Source organism: Pleurodeles waltl, chromosome 3_1 (assembly GCF_031143425.1).
Source record: "Pleurodeles waltl isolate 20211129_DDA chromosome 3_1, aPleWal1.hap1.20221129, whole genome shotgun sequence".
Taxonomy (NCBI): Eukaryota; Metazoa; Chordata; class Amphibia; order Caudata; family Salamandridae; genus Pleurodeles; species Pleurodeles waltl.
In genome coordinates this window covers 1958359374-1958379877 of record NC_090440.1, presented here as the reverse complement: position 1 = coordinate 1958379877, position 20504 = coordinate 1958359374, and the positions used below count along the sequence as shown (strand labels likewise).

The following is a 20504-nucleotide window of genomic DNA, read 5'->3' as shown; positions in this document are numbered from 1 at the left end:
ACCTTGCTGCTTTACCATTGAAGGTGTGGACATAGTAGCACGTACGTTATGATTCAGTAACTGTTCTCAGAAAATCTAGAGAATCTGGCTTTTATCAAGAAATCTATCTCCAGAAGTAAATGACTGAGGTTTTGTCCCGGGGCGTAGGTAAACAAAATCAATACTCATACATGTAATTATGTTTCAGGTAGGCCTGTGGATACCTCCGAAACATATCTTACAGAAATCTGCCACAGCTGGCCTTGGGAATTCATACAGAGTATAACCACCATATTCACTACAAGCATCCTTCATGGGTATCATTGAAATGATGACGGAAGAGGAGCCCAGTGATGAGACTAAATAGAACCCTACACGGGTCGAACCAGGAGCAATCCTCCCTTCCCATGGGTACATTTAAAAAAATATGTGCCTCAGACTAGAAGATAACCTGCCACCATTGTTGGTTTCTTTAGCTTTGGGAGAGAGGGAAGTTGCCGCTTTTACAAAGTTGTCCCAATAATGACAGAACTCAGCTCTGTTGTCTCAAGTCCGTAAAACTGGACTTGCATGGTCGTCAAGCTCAATGAAGTAAAAGTGCAGAAGTCACAGTGATACAGGGTTACAAAGCTGTTCAAAGCTATTTCATCCCAACAGCGTGGTTGGGAAAATGTGCAGGAAATGTCAGCAAAAAAGGAAAAAAATCTATTTTTGGCATGTTGGAGCGAGGGGAACCCGTCAGATATTGTTGCAACAGTAATCTTCCTAGCACTTTTTACGAGGAGAGAATGAGCCGCAGGGCCTGGTAAGTAACGCTGGCTCTACAAACTTCAGCCATTATTTGTATGTTATTACCATTTCATAATGCACATTCTGCAGTTGTGCTGACCTTCTATATATTTTGGCAGTGTAGTAACTCCACGTGGTTCTGAGATAAAATCATTGATCGGGGTAATTATTTGTTAGAGGAGTTTTAGTCTTGCTGTACCTGCAGGCAGCAGTGTCTTATTTGTTGACCATGAGGTGAATGACTTTTGAGTGTTAACTGTTCAGATACAGTTTTTAAGGAAGGGATTTGATGTAGAAAGCAGTGATGGGAATTTTGGCAGCTGTTGGCGAAGAGTCTTGTTAAGATATGTTTTACTAAGAGAATACTAATAGTAAAGAACTCAAAACAAAATGAAGCTGAAAGATAAATTGATTGCAAGATTAGGTTGTACATTACGTTAGTTGGAATTTAAGCTTAATGACAAGTGAGAGTTACCATGATGGTGTTTTATTTTGTCAAGATGGGTTGGTGCCGTTCATATCAACAGTAATGTCTTCTACAGATCTCCTAGTGAAATCTGGGGAAGCATTTCTGCCATGTTTTAAGTTTCATAGTATCTGAAGTTACTAAAACTTACAGGGCTGTCACACGAAATTATGTTTTTCTTATCATGGCATGTATTGCAGACAAGTGGTTTTCCTGAACACTGTTAGTGAGTCCGAGCCTATGATTATTGAAAAAGGCACTAACAGAGTAATAATTCCTACAGAGAGCCTCCGTCCTAACGTTTTTCCAATGTTAAAAATGTGTCTGATCTCTTTTCGTTTTTTCCATGTTATACGAACACCTATGTATTCTGCCTTGTGAATTTAGGCCCGGGAAGTCTCCCGAGCGAGGCCACGTCACTTCAGAGCCCTATGAGTCAATTTCTCCATCACGGGTCCCCGCTGCACACGAAAAGCAAGACCCTGTGCTGCTACTGTCCCAAAGGACTGAGCCCACGGAACAGAGGTATCATAATTTGAGAACACTAATGGTCACTTTGTAATCCTGTTTCTCTTTTAATTCCTAGAGCCCATTGGATGTTCCCCCTTGCGGTGACATCACCAAATCATTTCCTCACTCAACAAAAAGTGAATCAGGGCATGCTTAGCCAGATGTTATGCATTGTTCTCTTCTCAGATTAACTACTAGCGCTCCTTTTAGTATGTCCACTTTTGCTTTTGTGCGCTAGTTAACATTGTATTTGATCCTGATTTGCTCCTTCAAATGCTATTCCTTGTCAGTCATTTCTGCTTATCATTTAAGCAGTGGCTGCCATTGAGGACTGATGAGTCTAATCATATATGCATGTTTATCTTATTGCAGTGCTGCCTCTCTTACTAAGACTCTCTAACTGCTCTTTATAATGCTTCTAGCTTGTTGTCTTCTCCAATATCCCTCACTATGGCTAATTAATATCAACTCAATATGTGTTTTTTGCACACTTAGAGTGGTTGTCCCTGCTGCCCTACATCCTCGTTCTCTCCAAATTCACAGCAAAAATCGACATAGGCTATCATATTCTATAAAACATATGTGAACTGCATTTGTGTAGTTACTAGACTGATGCAATTGCAGACATTTTTGTGAGTATTGAGAACGTTCGTTATGCAGGATTTGTCATGAGTTGAACCCTTTTTTGTGCGCTTTGATTTTTTAAGATATGATGATGCAGTTTAAATTTGCCACCACCAGATGTTCACTTGCTAGCTAGGAGGCAGAAATGGGTTGCCTGTCACAGTAGAAATTTAAAGGATATGAGGTGTAACTTAGCAAAAGCTTGAGGTAGAGGAAGTTGTATACTGTAGCAGGGAAAAGTGTGGTCTAGCCATCCAGCAGCCACATACTAAGAGCTATATGACTGATGGAGAAAAAGACATTGTTTTGAATGCAGTTAATCCATTCTATTGAACGGTAGCAAAATATTGCATCTGCTCTGGCTAGTTTTAACGAGCCATCAATTTAGCACTTAAATCTATTTAATTCCTTTTACTGTTTTAGGTGATTTACTCCTTTGGTAGTGTGCACGTGTGTTTTTTCTTATGCAAGTTGAGGTGATACTGACAATTTATCATATAAGATTACTACATCAAAGCATGCTCTGTCACCTCTGTTTTTCTGGCAGTACTGTCAGCTATATTGCCAGTACCCTCTAACTCGTTACTGCACTACCCTTTCTAATACCAGTAATGGAAACCTCAAAGGTGCCCTGTAAGCCCATCCTGCTCCCACACTTTGATTGCATCTCATGTTGCACAGTTCCGCTCCAAGTACCTTAGGCAAGTTCATGCTTCTTTCAGTTCAGCGTAGCCAAATTCTCAATCCTTAAGATTCAGCCTTTTAATTTTCAGAGAATGAATAAAACTGTCAGGCGTCTTTCAATCTAGACCCGCCACATCCTTTTCTGCTCATGTACTGGTACCCCATGTTGCTCTTTTCTGATGGACGTTTGTTGAGACCTGTCACCTGCATGTTTTGCACTATGCCGTGGGATATTGGTAACCTGTACAACTGTCAGAGTACCATGGTTCATGTTTTGTAAATCTGTTCGAGTCAAGACACATGTCACACCTGCAGGTCCAGTATTGGAATCCAGCACTCCTCTGCTAATATACTTCCTACCATTCCAGTATTTTAATCTGGTGCAGCTCTGAAACAGCACTTCAGTTCGCGCAGCACTTAAATTTCACTCTAATCAGGTCATTAGCAATACCTGCCAGTCCAAGATTGGAAATTCATGCAGCCTTATCATATCTGTGCACCAATACCAACGCTTGTTTGTTCCCCAAGTTTGCAATTCCAGTATTCAAATCCTTTGCAGGAATGCCAGTACAACTGCTCTGCCTGTCTGCCTTCGATAAGACCTTCCTGAGTACCGCGCTGGGTTTTGTCATATCATAGAGGTCTGCCAGTGGATTTCAGTTTAGGTCTGCAAGAAACAGTGAGCAAGATGGGTATTGCGATCTGGGCTGATTCTCACAATGACTTAGAATCGTTTCCTGCCCCAGTCATTCTGTTGAAGAAATTCTCAGACCTAGATTATCATTCCTCCAACGCCCACTTTTAAAATACTCTCCCAATTTCACTTAGTCTGATTTGCCTTCTATAACATTTATTACTCTTAACAGTCGTGACCTAAAGCATTTTTCTTGTCTAGTCCTTGGACACCCCTTCTCTGGACACCCCTTGTTCTAGCAGTTGGGCACCACTAACAGCCCCCCAGAATTCAATTGTGGGTCCTTATTCATTAGGTACCTATAATTTGTCTGCCCCCACCCTCTTACTGATGTATCAGTGATACTCTCATGCCCTTTTTAAAATATAATTTAAGTATTTTTTCAACATAAAAAGAGATGATAAATTACTCCACAGTTCTTCCATTTTAATACATAGAATGAAGAAATGGTTCAGTCTGATTGTGATCTTTAGATAAGCCTTATTATCTGAGTAAATCCTCTTTGGCTCTTGTTCCTACCCAGCCTGCATACCCCATGTTGTAGTTTGAGGTTTATTGTCATTTGGAGGTATTGGTCAGCAATTACTTTTTAATACAGCTTCTTCCTCTAAGGGGCTTAGCTTCTGCTGTTTTGAGGTTCGAGTTGAGTGTTTGTTGCTGAGATTTGACTTAACATTGCTTTTTAAATATATGCTTTAGCTTCATTGCTTATATTATAGAGGATTGACAATATTGTACAAAGAACATGTCCAGGTACTGAGGCTATGCCACTGTTAGTTCATCTGAATAACTTTGAATCAATATTGTGACATGTTGCTTTTTTCATGTTACTGTTTCTGATTGTGTTCAATGCAAATACTTGTGTAATCTCTTTAGATGATTATTACGAAATATTGTATCTGTTGAACCGTCTGTGTGTTTATGTTCCCTACAGAAATGACTCTCGCTCACCGGGTAACGTAAACTACCTTCCTTCCTTCTTCACCAAGTTGGAAAACACATCACCAATGGTGAAGTCGAAGAAACAGGAGATATTTCGTAAGTTGAACTCCTGTGTTGGGGGTGACTCTGACATTGGTAAGTGGGACTCTTTCTGTGTTCACTTTTCATCTACACTATTTACTAACAGTTTTAAATTTCTCCTCAAATGCTGTGTAAATGGGTGGAGTAGGCTTATCCATTTTGATTTCTGAAATTAACTCCCTAAACAAACTATACAAAAATCCGGCCAAATTGGATGTATGTTGAAGTATAAGGCTGTTTTTTTGTTTTTTTAGAATCCTAGTAGTTGATTACATTCCTTGAAAACCCTACTCTGTTATGGGTTCTTGAATTGATCTCAGTTGGTTAGCACAGTTAATTTATTCTTTACATGATGAATTTGCATGAAAGTTTTTATGTTTGTAATTTACACATATCTTGAGCATTAACATCCATTTCGGATATAGCAGCAATGTTGTATTTTGATTATCCAAGTTTTACACACTTGAACTTTGATTTAACCATAACACTTCTTGGTTAGGCGAGCTACTTTCCACTAATATGCTGCAATTTAGAGTGTGTGCTCATTTGGCAGGTGGTAGCTTTTACTTGCTTAAAACCTGCTTTTACAGTTTTCTCTGAGCATGTGAGACCTGGGTTTATTTCTACAGCTACTGGAATGGAGTTCCAGATTGTGAGTCCAGCTGGAGAGTAATTGCTGAAATAGTTGTTGTTTTTCACAGTGTGAATGTGTTTGCTGGATAACTGAAGATAGTTTTGGTCCCTGACCTTTTAGGTTAAGCATTTCTGGGGTGATGAATGTAGTTTGTCGTCCTGAAGTTCATCATTTGCATGACTGACAGAAGAACTGGACATTGGTGTGTTTTTATTAGTGTGTTATCTTGTGCTTCACAGTACCAAAACCAATTATGGTAAGCATATTTTGTGAGAGACCTGTTTTTGGGATCTCAGGCAATGAGGTGTTATTGGGTTTATCAGTGATATTATAGATCTTCTAGTACGAGTGCACTCCAGTAGAATAACCAAATAATTCCTTTTCAGCACTGAAGCCTTAATTGGAGTATAACTGAGTAATCAAGGCTTGATCTGAGGCAGTCTGGTTAGAAACTCAAGAATTACACAGTGCCACAGTAGACAACTTGATTTGGAATAAACCAAATGTCCAGTCATTGCTATATTATTGTAGGAAGTTGGCTCTGTATGTGCTATTTCAAAGTAAGGAATAGCATGCACAGAGTCCAAGGGTTCCCCTTAGAGGTAAAATAGTGGTAAAAATAGATAATACTAATGCTCTATTTTGTGGTAGTGTGGTCGAGCAGTAGGCTTATCCAAGGAGTAGTGTTAAGCATTTGTTGTACATACACATAGACAATAAATGAGGTACACACACTCAGAGACAAATCCAGCCAATAGGTTTGTGTATAGAAAAATATCTTTTCTTAGTTTATTTTAAGAACCACAGGTTCAAATTTAACATGTAATATCTCATTCGAAAGGTATTGCAGGTAAGTACTTTAGGAACTTCAAATCATCAAAATTGCATGTATACTTTTCAAGTTATTGACAAATAGCTGTTTTAAAAGTGGACACTTAGTGCAATTTTCACAGTTCCTGGGGGAGGTAAGTTTTTGTTAGTTTTACCAGGTAAGTAGGACACTTACAGGGTTCAGTTCTTGGTCCAAGGTAGCCCACCGTTGGGGGTTCAGAGCAACCCCAAAGTCACCACACCAGCAGCTCAGGGCCGGTCAGGTGCAGAGTTCCAAGTGGTGCCCAAAACACATAGGCTAGAATGGAGAGAAGGGGGTGCCCTGGTTCCGGTCTGCTTGCAGGTAAGTACCCGCGTCTTCGGAGGGCAGACCAGAGGGGTTTTGTAGGGCACCGGGGGGGACACAAGTCCACACAGAAATTTCACCCTCAGCAGCGCGGGGGCGGCCGGGTGCAGTGTAGAAACAAGCGTCGGGTTCGCAATGTTAGTCTATGAGAGATCTCGGGATCTCTTCAGCGCTGCAGGCAGGCAAGGGGGGGATTCCTCGGGGAAACCTCCACTTGGGCAAGGGAGAGGGACTCCTGGGGGTCGCTTCTCCAGTGAAAGTCCGGTCCTTCAGGTCCTGGGGGCTGCGGGTGCAGGGTCTCTCCCAGGCGTCGGGACTTTAGGTTCAAAGAGTCGCGGTCAGGGGAAGCCTCGGGATTCCCTCTGCAGGCGGCGCTGTGGGGGCTCAGGGGGGACAGGTCTTGGTACTCACAGTATCAGAGTAGTCCTGGGGTCCCTCCTGAGGCGTCGGATCTCCACCAGCCGAGTCGGGGTCGCCGGGTGCAGTGTTGCCAGTCTCACGCTTCTTGCGGGGAGCTTGCAGGGTTCTTTCAAGGCTGCTGGAAACAAAGTTGCAGCCTTTCTTGGAGCAGGTCCGCTGTCCTCGGGAGTTTCTTGTCTTTTCGAAGCAGGGGCAGTCCTCAGAGGATGTCGAGGTCGCTGGTCCCTTTGGAAGGCGTCGCTGGAGCAGGATCTTTGGAAGGCAGGAGACAGGCCGGTGAGTTTCTGGAGCCAAGGCAGTTGTCGTCTTCTGGTCTTCCTCTGCAGGGGTTTTCAGCTAGGCAGTCCTTCTTCTTGTAGTTGCAGGAATCTAATTTTCTAGGGTTCAGGGTAGCCCTTAAATACTAAATTTAAGGGCGTGTTTAGGTCTGGGGGGTTAGTAGCCAATGGCTACTAGCCCTGAGGGTGGGTACACCCTCTTTGTGCCTCCTCCCAAGGGGAGGGGGTCACAATCCTAACCCTATTGGGGGAATCCTCCATCTGCAAGATGGAGGATCTCTAAAAGTTAGGGTCACTTCAGCTCAGGACACCTTAGGGGCTGTCCTGACTGGCCAGTGACTCCTCCTTGTTTTTCTCATTATTTTCTCCGGCCTTGCCGCCAAAAGTGGGGCTTGGCCGGAGGGGGCGGGCAACTCCACTAGCTGGAGTGTCCTGCTGGGTTGGCACAAAGGAGGTGAGCCTTTGAGGCTCACCGCCAGGTGTGACAATTCCTGCCTGGGGGAGGTGTTAGCATCTCCACCCAGTGCAGGCTTTGTTACTGGCCTCAGAGTGACAAAGGCACTCTCCCCATGGGGCCAGCAACATGTCTCGGTTTGTGGCAGGCTGCTAAAACTAGTCAGCCTACACAGACAGTCGGTTAAGTTTCAGGGGGCACCTCTAAGGTGCCCTCTGTGGTGTATTTTACAATAAAATGTACACTGGCATCAGTGTGCATTTATTGTGCTGAGAAGTTTGATACCAAACTTCCCAGTTTTCAGTGTAGCCATTATGGTGCTGTGGAGTTCGTGTTTGACAAACTCCCAGACCATATACTCTTATGGCTACCCTGCACTTACAATGTCTAAGGTTTTGTTTAGACACTGTAGGGGTACCATGCTCATGCACTGGTACCCTCACCTATGGTATAGTGCACCCTGCCTTAGGGCTGTAAGGCCTGCTAGAGGGGTGTCTTACCTATACTGCATAGGCAGTGAGAGGCTGGCATGGCACCCTGAGGGGAGTGCCATGTCGACTTACTCGTTTTGTTCTCACTAGCACACACAAGCTGGCAAGCAGTGTGTCTGTGCTGAGTGAGAGGTCTCCAGGGTGGCATAAGACATGCTGCAGCCCTTAGAGACCTTCCTTGGCATCAGGGCCCTTGGTACTAGAAGTACCAGTTACAAGGGACTTATCTGGATGCCAGGGTCTGCCAATTGTGGATACAAAAGTACAGGTTAGGGAAAGAACACTGGTGCTGGGGCCTGGTTAGCAGGCCTCAGCACACTTTCAATTGTAAACATAGCATCAGCAAAGGCAAAAAGTCAGGGGGCAACCATGCCAAGGAGGCATTTCCTTACAATTATTATTATTACTAAATATAATTAGAACTTCCTTTAATAGTATTCAAATTAGGGCACTTAAAATGGATATGTATACAGAAAGTGTTAGCAACTTGTGAGGATCAGGTACACCCCTAAAATGTTATGCTTTGTCATAATAGTAGATTTGGCTTTAACATTGAGATTTATAGATGTAGGCAAGCACCCCTTTTGGCTTGGTTAGCCACACACACAGACACTTCTTGCCTGGTATCTGATGTAATTTCGACTGAAAGTGTCCCCAGTGCCAAATCATTTTCCCCAAAACTGCACAGATGTTTCCCCAATTGGCAAAACCTTTAGCACCCTCTTTAAATCCCTAGTAAATGGTACCTCTGGTACATCGGGCCTAGATGGCTCCAGATGGCTGCAGCACGAATTGTACCACCCTAAGTGACCCCTGACCAAGCACATGACAGGCTGCCATTGCAGGCTGCATGTCTTGGTGCAGACAAAAGTAAAAACACGACGTGGCATCCAGCATGTGTGCCATGTCCACTAACACTGCATGTAATATATGTAAGTCACCCCACTAGCAGACCTTACAATCCTAAGGCAGGATGCATTATATTACATGTGAGGGCATTTCTGCACGAGCAGATATGCCCCTGCTATGTCTTTGTCGATTTTCAGATACAGTAAGTGACCAGGGAAGACATTTTAAATACATTTGCTGGGCACTGGTCACTACGAGTTCCCTGGCTACATGATGACTTCACTGAAGATAAGGATGTTTGTAGGTATCAAATATCTCATATTGGTGAACCCACACTGATGCCTGTGTTTGATTTACCAATACATGCACCCAGCGGGCATCTTAGAGGTTCCCCCTGAAAAACTACCAACTACTAGTTTGTAAACTGACAGGTCCTGACCAGTTAAGCCATGTTTCTGACACACTAAGGTGAGAGCCAGCGCTCTCGGGGGCCAGAGACAAAAGCCTGCATTGGGTGGGGGTGTTGACACCTCCTCCAGGCAAGATGGACTTTCCAGGGCGGGAAGCTTCAAAGCTCTAACCGCCTTTGTAATGCGACCCAGGTCTCTCCAGATGGTGGAAATGATCAACCACCCTGTCCTGACCCCAAGTGTTGGCTGCAAGACAGGTGGAAAAATTAGGCAGAATAGGTGGTGAGCCCACTTCATGCCAGTCCCACCCCTAAGGTGGACGAATTGAAGTGGACCCCACTTTTTAAATTCCTCCATCTTGGTTTGGAAGGAATTGGGCCACTAGGGTCAGGGTTATGCCCACTTCTCAACAAAAGTGGTCATAGAGAGAGTATAGTCACCCTAAAGGTGGGCAAACCCATTGGCTGCCACCTGGCACTCCCTGTAATGCCCTTAAATTGAGTATTTAGGTGGCACCCCTGAACTCCAGACCTCAGATTCTGACAGCCTAAGAAAAAAAAGAAAAGACACACCCTCAGAAGAAGAGAAGCAGCAGCAGCTGACCTGGTACCGACCCCGCTGGCCTGTCTGCACCCCTCGATGGACTCTGCACCAGAATATGCCTCATCCTGTAGGTGAACAGCAGACCTACTCTCCAACCAACTCTAAGGAAGGGACTCTGCAGCCTCCGGAACCACAAAGACCCGACACTTGAGGTCACCACTGCACCTGCCGACCCGAGTAGGAGTGGACCTCCGGTGCCAGAAATGTCCCCCAGCTGTTCAGAGTCCATTGTGCTTTCACCGCTCCTGGACTCCCTAAAGTCGCCTGCAGTCTCTGCATGCAGGCCTCCTCTCCCATGGCCTCCGAGGTAGGAAAAGCACAACGCCTAAAGCAACCACTGCACTCGACACCGCCGGTCTGAGTTGAACTGGACCCCTGGTGTCAATGACGTCCCCCAGCTCTCCTGAGCTCGAGTCCACTGTAGTTTCACCCCGCCTGGACTCCACAATGACACCTGCAACCTCAGACCACAGGAGCTGAAGAAGATTTGCAGGGCTGGAGAGGACCTGCAAGGTCCTGGGGCATCCGGGCTGACCCTAGGAAAACAAGACAGCCTGAAGAAGCAGTTGAAACCCCCACGAGCAACCCAGAGGCAGCAGGCTCAGTAAGTTGTAGTGAGGCCCAGACAGCATATTTGAAGAGGAGTTCCACATCACTGGAGCAGCAGAGAGGAGACTGTCCTTGCAGAGGCAGAGTGCTGGGGCTGGGACTACTTGGAGCCTGAAGGTCCCTCGTAGCAGGAGTCGTCAAGCTTTGGTTGCTGCAACAGTTGTGGTGCACAGGGATTCTGTCCTGGAGGAAGAGGCAAGGGCTCACCGTCTCCTAAGTTGGACAGAAGGCAAAGAGGACCCCTCCAAACCACTACCTGAGTTGGAGAATCTTGGCTGATCTAGAGGACAGCAGATCTCAGCAGCCAGAAGTCGTGGCCTTAGGTGCCTGCAGATGCAGGGGAGTGACTCCTTCATTCCAAAAGAGATTCCTTCTTGCTTCTTTGATGCAGCTAAACTCTTACCGACCAGTGGATGCACAGCCGTGGAAATGTTGTAAAGCACTGACAGGAGCAGCGGAAACGATGTTGCAGGGCGAGGTCAATTCAGTGTTACAGACTTGTTTGGTGCCTTTGAAGTCCAGCAGCGGTTCCCGTGGCCAGGAGCAGAGAGGTTATTACAGAGGAGTCCTCTGTAATCCACCCACTAGGGAGCCCCTAAATAGCACAAAAAGGGGATTGTCACTTTGCAAGTTGACCACCTATCAGAGGGGGTCACTGACGTTACATGCTTAACCTGACCACTCAGATGCTGCCAGGGGCCTCTGCTCATCTTGGTTTCAAGATGGCAGAATCAAGTGGCCACCTGGAGCGCTCTGGGCACCACCCCAGGGGGAGTGATGGCCAGCGGAGGGGGTCACTCCCTTTTCCTTTGTGCACTTTCACGCCAGAGCTGGGACCGGGGGTCCTTGGATTTATGCAAACTTGATTATGCAAGGAGGACACCAAATGTGCCTGTGGCATGGGGAGGCTACCCCGCCCTGGCCTTGTAACATCTGTTTCCATGGGAGAGGAGGCTACACCTCTCTCTTACAGGAAAGCCATGTTCTGCCTTCCTTTGCTCAAGCTGGTCAAGCAGCAGGAGGGCAGAATCCTGTCTGAGAGGCTGCAGCAGCGTGGGCTGCTCACACAACTTTGGTAGGAGCAAAACCTAGATTTTGGGTTACCATTACATAGCTTGACCATAGGTAGTGACCTATGGACAGTACACAGCTAAAATGGCTTCCCCGCACTTACGAAGTCCAGGGAATTGGAACTGAAGTTCGTTGGGGCACCTCTGCTCATGCAGGGGTGCCCACACACACAGGGACCCGCACCCTGCCCTTAGGGTTGGAGGGCCTACCATAGGGGTGAATTATAGTGACCTGGTGTAGTGACCAGCAGTGAAAGGGTGCGCATGCACCTTTTCACACAGGTTGCAAATGGCAGGCCTGCAAACACAGTTTGCATTGTCTCCCATGGGTGGCATAATACATGCTGCAGCCCATAGGGGACCCCTGGTGTACCAATGCCCTGGGTACCTAAGTACCATATACTTGGGACTTACAGGGGTACACCAGTATGCCAGTTGTGGGATGTAAAGGGTATGAAGGCAACCAAATTTAGAACACCCCACGTTTGCGACATAGCTGTTAGTTGTCCCTGACCGGGTCTGCAGCCTAAATCCACAGAGACCAATCCCCAATACATTGGGCACCTGACACCCAACCTCTGCACCTAGCCGCCCAGGGTGACCTATTTGTGTGGTCCTAACCCTTGCTCAGTGCTCGCCTTAAGTCTACAAGATTGGTCACAGGAGTCGCCGTAAAGTGCTTGTTTGCTGAGTGTTTTCCTTCTATAGGTTAAAATTGAAGAACTCTGAAATTGTACTGTCGTCTTTTGCAGCTGAAAAGTGTTGCAAGTTGTTTTTCTTCAAAGAAGATGTTTTTCGAGTTACGGGATTGAGTGACTCCACCTTCTCGGTGATTCTGCGCAGATAGTTTTCTCTCCGCCGTCGGGTTCAGACATGTAATCTTTCACTCTGTTTTCGACTTGCTCCAGTCTGAGACTTTCTCCCTGTCCTTTCTATATTCAACGGTACTGTACTTTCGATTGCTGTTTCTCTTTGTACATCAATTTTTTTTTTTTATTCGTCGGGTTAACTTTTTTGACCGTACGCACTTCGGGGCAGGCCCGGCCGGCCTTCAGGCCTATATACTTGTGGTACCAAGAAGAATGTAATCCTGATGGAATGGACATAGTATTGATTCTGTCCTCAGCGCTGCTTGAAGTAACCTTACACCGATCACCTTCAGGTGTGTAACCTGTGCCTCTCACGGGATCATCAAGAGACTGCTTGTGAGACGTGTTGATCGTTTCGATCCAAGAAGACTCTTAGGAACCGACGAGCTTGCAGGTTGGAGATGGCACACATATCTCCAGAAGGCACCACCAATATTTTCGGGGAAGAGCATGTATAGAAAAGGCCACAACAAGAAGAAGCTGTCTCCATCCAAGATTCGGATTTCAACATCGGGAGCCAAGAACTAGCATAGACACAAACCATAAGTACTGTGATCCCACTTCCTCACACAAAATCTCCCAAAAAAAAGTCCATATTAATGTCACTGGACCACCACTTCAATCAAGCCATGGTCGGTCTCGGAAAAACAGTTCGGCTGCCAGCCTACCAGCTCGGCACCAAAATGATGAAGGCTGCTGTGGCTTCAACCTCATCCACTTCGGTCTGACCTACTATGGGCAAACTTTTGGCGCCGACTATAAGCACCTAGATCCAAGAGTCTTCTGAGCCAAGTTCAGGACCGAAAAAGGGCCTTTGACCAAAAACGTCTGCTCCAAAATATAGACACTGCAACTTCTGAACTATTGGACTCAGGATATTCTTCCTCCCTGCCCTCACCTATTCAGCTCATATTAGAGACTGTGGAAGATAGACAAAGCAGACTTCACATTCAAGAAGGCACAGAGGGTGTTGTAGGTTCCCCTACTGTGACTTTTGAAAGGAAGCTAACTTTTCAGGAGGCATTGGACACCGACCCACTTCCAAAAATGATTCATTAGGCTAAGGCTGCCTCTTCAACTGAGCCTGCTCTTCCTCCTTCCCCTACTTCACCTCCACTTATGTCTTCTCCTCACTCTCCCACCTCTCCAACTGTGAAAAGTTCCACTTCAGAGAGTTTATCCCTATTTGAAGAACACTACTCAGGGGACACACAACAAGGTCCAGACCCCGTCATTAACACTGACCCAGATTTGTATCCTGCTAGGCCTTCCCCTCCAGAGGATACTACCAGCTACTAACAAGTTATAGCTTGGGCAACTGCATAACATAATGTACCAATACATTGAAGAAGATTTCTTATTCGATACACTTAACAACACTCATAGAGACACCCAATATCTCCCAATGCTTTCTAGAATGATGCGCCATGCAGCTGATATTTTTCAAGAGCCTGTCCGCTCCAGAATCCTAACACATAGGGTAGATAAAAAAATATATAATCCTGCACCTTCAGACTCACTGTTCATCGGGTCACAAGTGCTACCACACTCAAAAGTGCTATTAATGCCAGAAAAAGTGCTAATAGCCAGGCCACTGGAGACAAAGAGTAAAATGCTTGATGCTGCACGCAAGAGAGTGTTGATCAAGCTGCAAATCATTGACATATTGCCAATTTGCAAACCTTACTCTCTAAGTATGATAGGGCTCACTGCTATAAAATGGAGGCTGTCCTCTGAAATCTCCCAGAGAAGCACTGTAAGCGTGGCCAGCAAATTGTTTTAGAGGGTCAAACAATTGCAAATAATTCTATTCAGTGTGCACTAGATGCTGCTGAAACAGCGGCAAAAGGCATAACTGCCAGTGTGTTGATCAGTAAGCATGCATGGATTAGATGCTCTGGGTTTAAGCCAGAGGTTCAGCAAGCTGTATTAAATATGCCTTTTGAAAAAGTACATCTTTTTGGACCACAAATTGACTCAACATTTGAGAATTAAAAAAAAAGACACACACTGCAAAGGGAGCGGGGGGGAGGGGAAGCGAGCTCAACAGTCACAAGCACAAATGTGAGTTTTTTTGCCGACTAGTGTTTAGAGGGGGTATACAGCATCTGATCCCTCCACCTTCCAAAATAAACAATCCTCAAGTTCTTACACCAGGGGCACATTCAGAGGCAATAATTTCAGAGGCAATAATTTCAGAGGCAGGGGCAGAAATAATAGCTCCCGGGGCTCAGCTTCCACAACTAAGCATCGACTACCTGAAAATACCACAACCCCATATAACATCAGTTGGGGGAAGTCTTCTGTACTTCTACCCACAATAAACAGACATAACATCAGACCGTTGGGTCCTCTCCATTATCCAACATGGTTATTGCCCAGAGCTGAATTCCACACCTCCCAACATCCCTCCTCACACTCACATATTTTCTTAAGTACTTCTCCAGGAAAAGGTACAGCCTTTTCTTCTGAAAGGGATGATAGAACTGGTTTCATCCCAATATCACAGAACAGGAGTATATTCACTATACTTCCTCTTTCCAAAAAAGGAGGGCTCACTCTGACCCATTTTGGACCTCAGGCCCCTAAACCAGTACATTATTTCTGGACATTTTCACATGGTCACTTTTCAGTTTGTCATACCACTCCTTCAACAGAATGTTTTCATGACCGCTCTAGACCTAAAAGTTGCTTATTTCCACACTCCCATACACCCTGAACACTGCAAATAACTAACATTTCTAAGATGATCAATTCAAAGACCTCCCTTTTGGGGTTACAACCACTAGGGTATTCACAAAATGCCAAGCAGTTGACGCAGCGCATCTCAGAAGACAAAAGATTCATGTCTTCCCATCCCTGGATGACTGGCTTATCAAAGTCAGCATGCTACAGCAGTGCCAAATCTACACTCAAGTTATGGTAAGCCTTCTTCACAAGTTAGGGTTTGCAATCAATTTTCTAACATCTCATCTACAACCTCTTCAGATTCAGCAGTATTTAGGAGCCATTTTCAATTTGCAGTTCGGTCTATCATACCTCAGTCCAGTTTGCATACAAAGTTTTGAACATCTTCTTCCTCATTTTCAACAATATCACTCACCCACAGTCAAAACTGTCATGCGTCTTTTAGGGCTAATGGCATCCTGCTTTGCCACCATCCCACATGGCAGACTTCACATGCGTCCGTTACAGCAGTGTCTGTCTTGTCAGTGGTCTCAGTCACAGGGTCACCTTCAGAATCTAGTGTTGAAAGACCGCCAAACTTATCACTCTCTGCAGTGGTGGAACTCCACCAACCTTTTAATGTACTATCTACAAAACAGGGGGGGGGGGGGCGGTTGTTCCAGTTATCACAACTGGCACAAACAATATGGAAATGGACTCATCACCACCACATTCACCTATTGGCAGAATAACTCCCAGGAACGGACAACAACTTTGCTGACCTGCTCAGCAGGATGCATCAACAAGTCCACGAATGGGAACTCCACCCACAAGCCTTTCAAAAATACTTCCAAAAGTGGGGAACTCATCATTTAGACCTTTTCGAAACAGCAGAAAACGTGAAATGCCCAAACTTCGCGTCCAGATATCCTCAGTCTCTATCCAAGGGTAATTCTCTATGAATGAACTGGTCAGGGATATTTGCTTATACTTTTCCACCTTTCCCACTCCTTCTATTTCTGATTTCCAAACTCACACAGACGTCACTAACCGTGGTATTCACATGGGCCCGGCAACCATGGTTCACAAAACTTCTGGGTCTCTCACAAGTTCCTAACAAGAAGCATTCCAACAGGCCAGACCTTCTCAGCATGGACAGATTGGACATCCAGACTGCAAATCTCTCAACTTGCAATATGGCTCTTGAAATCATAGAATTTGGTTATCTTAATTTACCTACTGAGTGTATGGACATTTTGAAGGAGGCTCACAGACCAACAACTATAGCGTGTTATGTGGCTATAAGGAAACAATTTGTTTGCTACTGTCATTCTAAACACATCGTCCCAATTAAAGCATTGGTACAAGATATTACTTATTATTTGCTACCCTTCAAAAAGCCATGTTGGCTTACACTTCAATCAGGCTACACCTGGCAGCCGTTGCTGCATACTTGCAAAATAGAGAACATACTTCATTTTTCAGAATCCCGGTCATTAAAACCTTCAAGGAAGGACTTAAGAGTAATCCCACCTTGACTTCCTCCAGTTACATCATGGAATCTTAACACTGTACTTACCAAGCTCATTGGCACTCCTTTTGAACCACTTCACTCATGTCCTATCTAGTTCCTTTCTTGGAAGGTGGCTTTTCAAGTTGCAGTTACTTCCCTTAGATGTGTCGGTGAACTCCAGACATTAACTCTAGAAGAACCTTTCTTTCAAATACATAAAGATAAGCTGGTCCTTCACACAAATCCAAGATTCCTACCAATAGTGGAAAACTTAGTTTCATATCAATCAGAACGTTAATTTGCCTGTTTTTCCCACAAACTGATTCAGTAGCAGAGAGAGCACTCCACACTTAAGATGTAAAAAGAGCACTCTTGACAGGACAAAAAAGTTTAGTAAACAAAATAACTTTTTGTAGCTTTTTCTTTGCCATTTAAGGGCAATCCAATTTAAAAAAAAAAAAAAAAAAAATGGCATAGCTAGATGGATTGTTCAGTGCATACAAACATGTTATGCTAAAGCAAAATCCAAGGTCACATTCCATTAGGAAAAATGGTGCTTCTATGGCATTTTTTAGAAATATTCCTTTAGCTGACATATGCAGAGCAGCTACTTGGTCTACACCGAACACGTTCACAAAGCATTATTGTGTAGATGTACTAGCACGACAACAAGCAAATGTATGACGGGCTGTTCGAAGAACACTTTTCAGAACAACTGCAATTCCCACAGGCTAGCCACCACTTTTTGGAGGGACTGCTTTACAGTCTGTGCAGACCATGTGTATCTACAGCCACACATCATCGAACAGAAAATGTTATTTACCAAGTAAGCATCTGTTTGTGGCATGTAGTGCTGTAGATTCTCCTCCTCCTTGGATGCCTATGGCCGCTGAAGTTACCTTATATTTGTATATAGTTGCATATATGTAGATACATTTGCATGGACATCTTTCTCAATACTTCCTTCTTATTCCTCTTTCTCACCCGCCTGTGGTAGAACAGTCTAACAAAGGACTCAATGCCAATGCGCAGATCACCGAAAAGGAGTCACCACTCAATCCGGTGACTCGAAAAACATCTTAGAAAAAAACCAACTCGTAACACACCAGACCCAACGCTAGATGGCAGGATAACGCAGAGCGTGTATATCTACAGCCTCACATGCCATCGAATATAACACTTCTTTTCAAATATACTTTGAAAGCAAGAACTTCGTTATACGGAAGTACGCTTTTAAGCATAAATTATTTTCGCTTGCGAAATTGACAGTGCAATTTCAGAATTCTTTATTGTTAACCTATAGAAGGAAAACACATTCAGCAGATGACATGATAATGCACAACATGTGAATCTACAGCACTACATGCCACAAATAAATGTCTACTGGTTAAGTAACATTTTCCTTTTCTAAATTGGTCTTGGATTTATCCTTTGTGTGTGTCTCATTTATTGCCTCTGTGACTGTGAGTACAACAAATGCTTAGAACTGCTCTCTCATAAGCCTATCTGCTCGCCCACACTACCACAAATAGAGCATTAGTCCTATCTTCTTTTGCCTCGGCACACCAATTGGCGATCCACTGGACTTTCTGCCTGGTATACTTCTATCTGATAGAGACTTTTGCTGCAGCTTCCTTACCTTAGAATTCCCTGGCGTCCGCTTCGAATCCAGAGTTTTTTCTGAGCAGTACCCTGAGAGCGTGCCGTCGAGCAGCGTCGTTCGGATCAACGTGCATTGTCCGCGTCGTTGGAGCCGTCTATGATGTCACGGTTGTCTATATAGACGCCGTCTCTGCGCGCGTACGTCAGTTTTTCTTCTGCGCCGGTTAAGCGCAGTTCCGGAAAGAGCTACCCTGCTTTGACGCTTTTTTGACTGTTTGAAGTCATGTCTTCGAGAAAGATAGGATTCAAGCCGTGTGGTGTGTGTCATCGCACCATGTCGGTGACGGATCCGCACGGTGTTTGTCTTTAGTGCCTGGAGAAGGACCACGATTCCACCTCGTGCTCCGACTGTCAGGCCATGGCGCCGAAGGCCTTGAGGGAGCGATCCCTTAAGCTTCTTGCAGCCCGACATTCGTCTTCGGTCAGAGCGATTCCGCGGAGGTCACGGTCCCGCAGCAGTAGGAGGTCGCGGCACCCCTCCCGGAGCCCCAAGTCCTCTTCCTCGCATTCGAGGTCATCCAAAGGTAAGAGGCACAAGAGGAAGAAATCCAAGCGGACTTCGTCTTCGCCATGCCCGTCGGCCGACGAGGCATCTAGGGAACGTCGACGTTCCGAGCGCGGTTCTGCGGAGCCGTCGCCAGGGTCGACTCCGTGTCTTCCCCCCTTTCCAGGGACTGGATCGACCCCTGCTCAGATAAGAGTTTTACGAGACCATGCGTCTCGTTTTTGAGCGGGCTGCACCCTCGGGTGGGTCTACGGGCCCCGCGGGATCAGCAGGGGCTCTTTCGGATTCGACGCCGGCAGATTTAGCCTCGGCGCCGTTGGGGACCCCAAGATCCGATGCTGGATTCGGACCAGCGCCGGTCTCTCACAGTCGACCTCCTTCGGCCCCGGGTCCAACGTCGACGATTCCGCCACCAGCGCCCACCGGTGGCAGCCCCATCCTTATTCCGGATGATCCGGAGCTACGACGTCGACTCCGGCTTCGACTGAGCCAATTCGGTCCAGATCATTGTCTGAGCATTATTTAGATCAGCCAGATGCAGGAGAGGAATGGGAGGGGTCTGAGGACCCTTTAGAATGTGGATTACAACAGGACTGGTATGAGGATTAGGAGAGGCCAGTGGACTGGACACGTCTCCAGATACTGGTATGCTGTCTCCTCCTAATGTGGCTACGGAGGAGGGTGCTTCTTTCTCTATGGTGGTGCGTAGGGCAGCTGAGTTATTGGACCTAGAATTGCCTACGGTGCCAGTCAGGACAAATATCCTGACAAAAGTGCTTCAGCCGAGGGTGACAACATCAGAGCCGATGTTGCCCTTCAATGAGGCTCTTACAGACGTCCTTCTGGGTACTTGGTCCAAACCCAGCGCAGGGACTCCTGTGTCGGCCGCCGCCATAGGCCCGCTCCGAGCGACCCTAGTTTCCTGACTCCACACCCCACTCCTGAGAGCTTGGTTGTCCAAGCCTCTACTTCCCATGGTGCCTTCCCTTCCGCTCCCCCGGATAGAGAATCCCAGAGGCTGGATCAGCTTGGGAAGATGTTTTCTTCCACCAGCCTGGCATTGAGGTCCGTAAACACTTCATGCCTATTGGGCTGTTATTCCCATACTTTATGGGATACAGTGGCAAAAGTGCTTCCCCCAGGTCCCGGAGGGCATACGGGACACACTCACCCAGGCTGTCAAGGAGATGGGAGAGATGCAGCCAAGTTTACAATCCGGTGTGGTTTGGACACGACCGACTCGCTGGGCAGAGTGATTTCATCGTCAGTGGTCCTACGTCGCCACGCCTGGCTATGTTCTACTGGTTTCTCAGGGGATGTCCAGTCCAGCTTCATGGACATGCCCTTTGATGGCTCTCGCCTTTTTGGCAAAAAGGCAGACTCTGCGCTTGAGAGGTTCAAGGATTCTCCAGCCACGGCCAGATCCTTGGGCCTTTCAGCGCCAGCACGACAGCAGTCTGTCTTTCGCCCCTTTCGAGGCTTCGGAAAGGGCTTGGTACCATGCCAGCCACAGTTTAGCCACGG

At 45.9% G+C, this 20504-nt stretch overlaps 1 protein-coding gene across 16 annotated transcripts in view; it reads left to right on the top strand.

Annotated features, from left to right (window-relative positions):
* NCOR1 (nuclear receptor corepressor 1) overlaps window positions 1–20504 on the top strand; it is a 1251773-nt gene that overhangs the window by 1141848 nt on the left and 89421 nt on the right. For 8 of the 16 annotated variants that reach the window (XM_069226319.1, XM_069226315.1, XM_069226314.1 and 5 more), the window contains 2 exons: window positions 1622–1759; window positions 4681–4823. In XM_069226319.1, coding sequence (XP_069082420.1) covers window positions 1622–1759; window positions 4681–4823 — 281 coding nt within the window. The remainder of the gene's footprint in view (window positions 1–1621; window positions 1760–4680; window positions 4824–20504) is intronic. The other 8 variants (XM_069226323.1, XM_069226317.1, XM_069226322.1 and 5 more) reach the window with 1 other exon arrangement.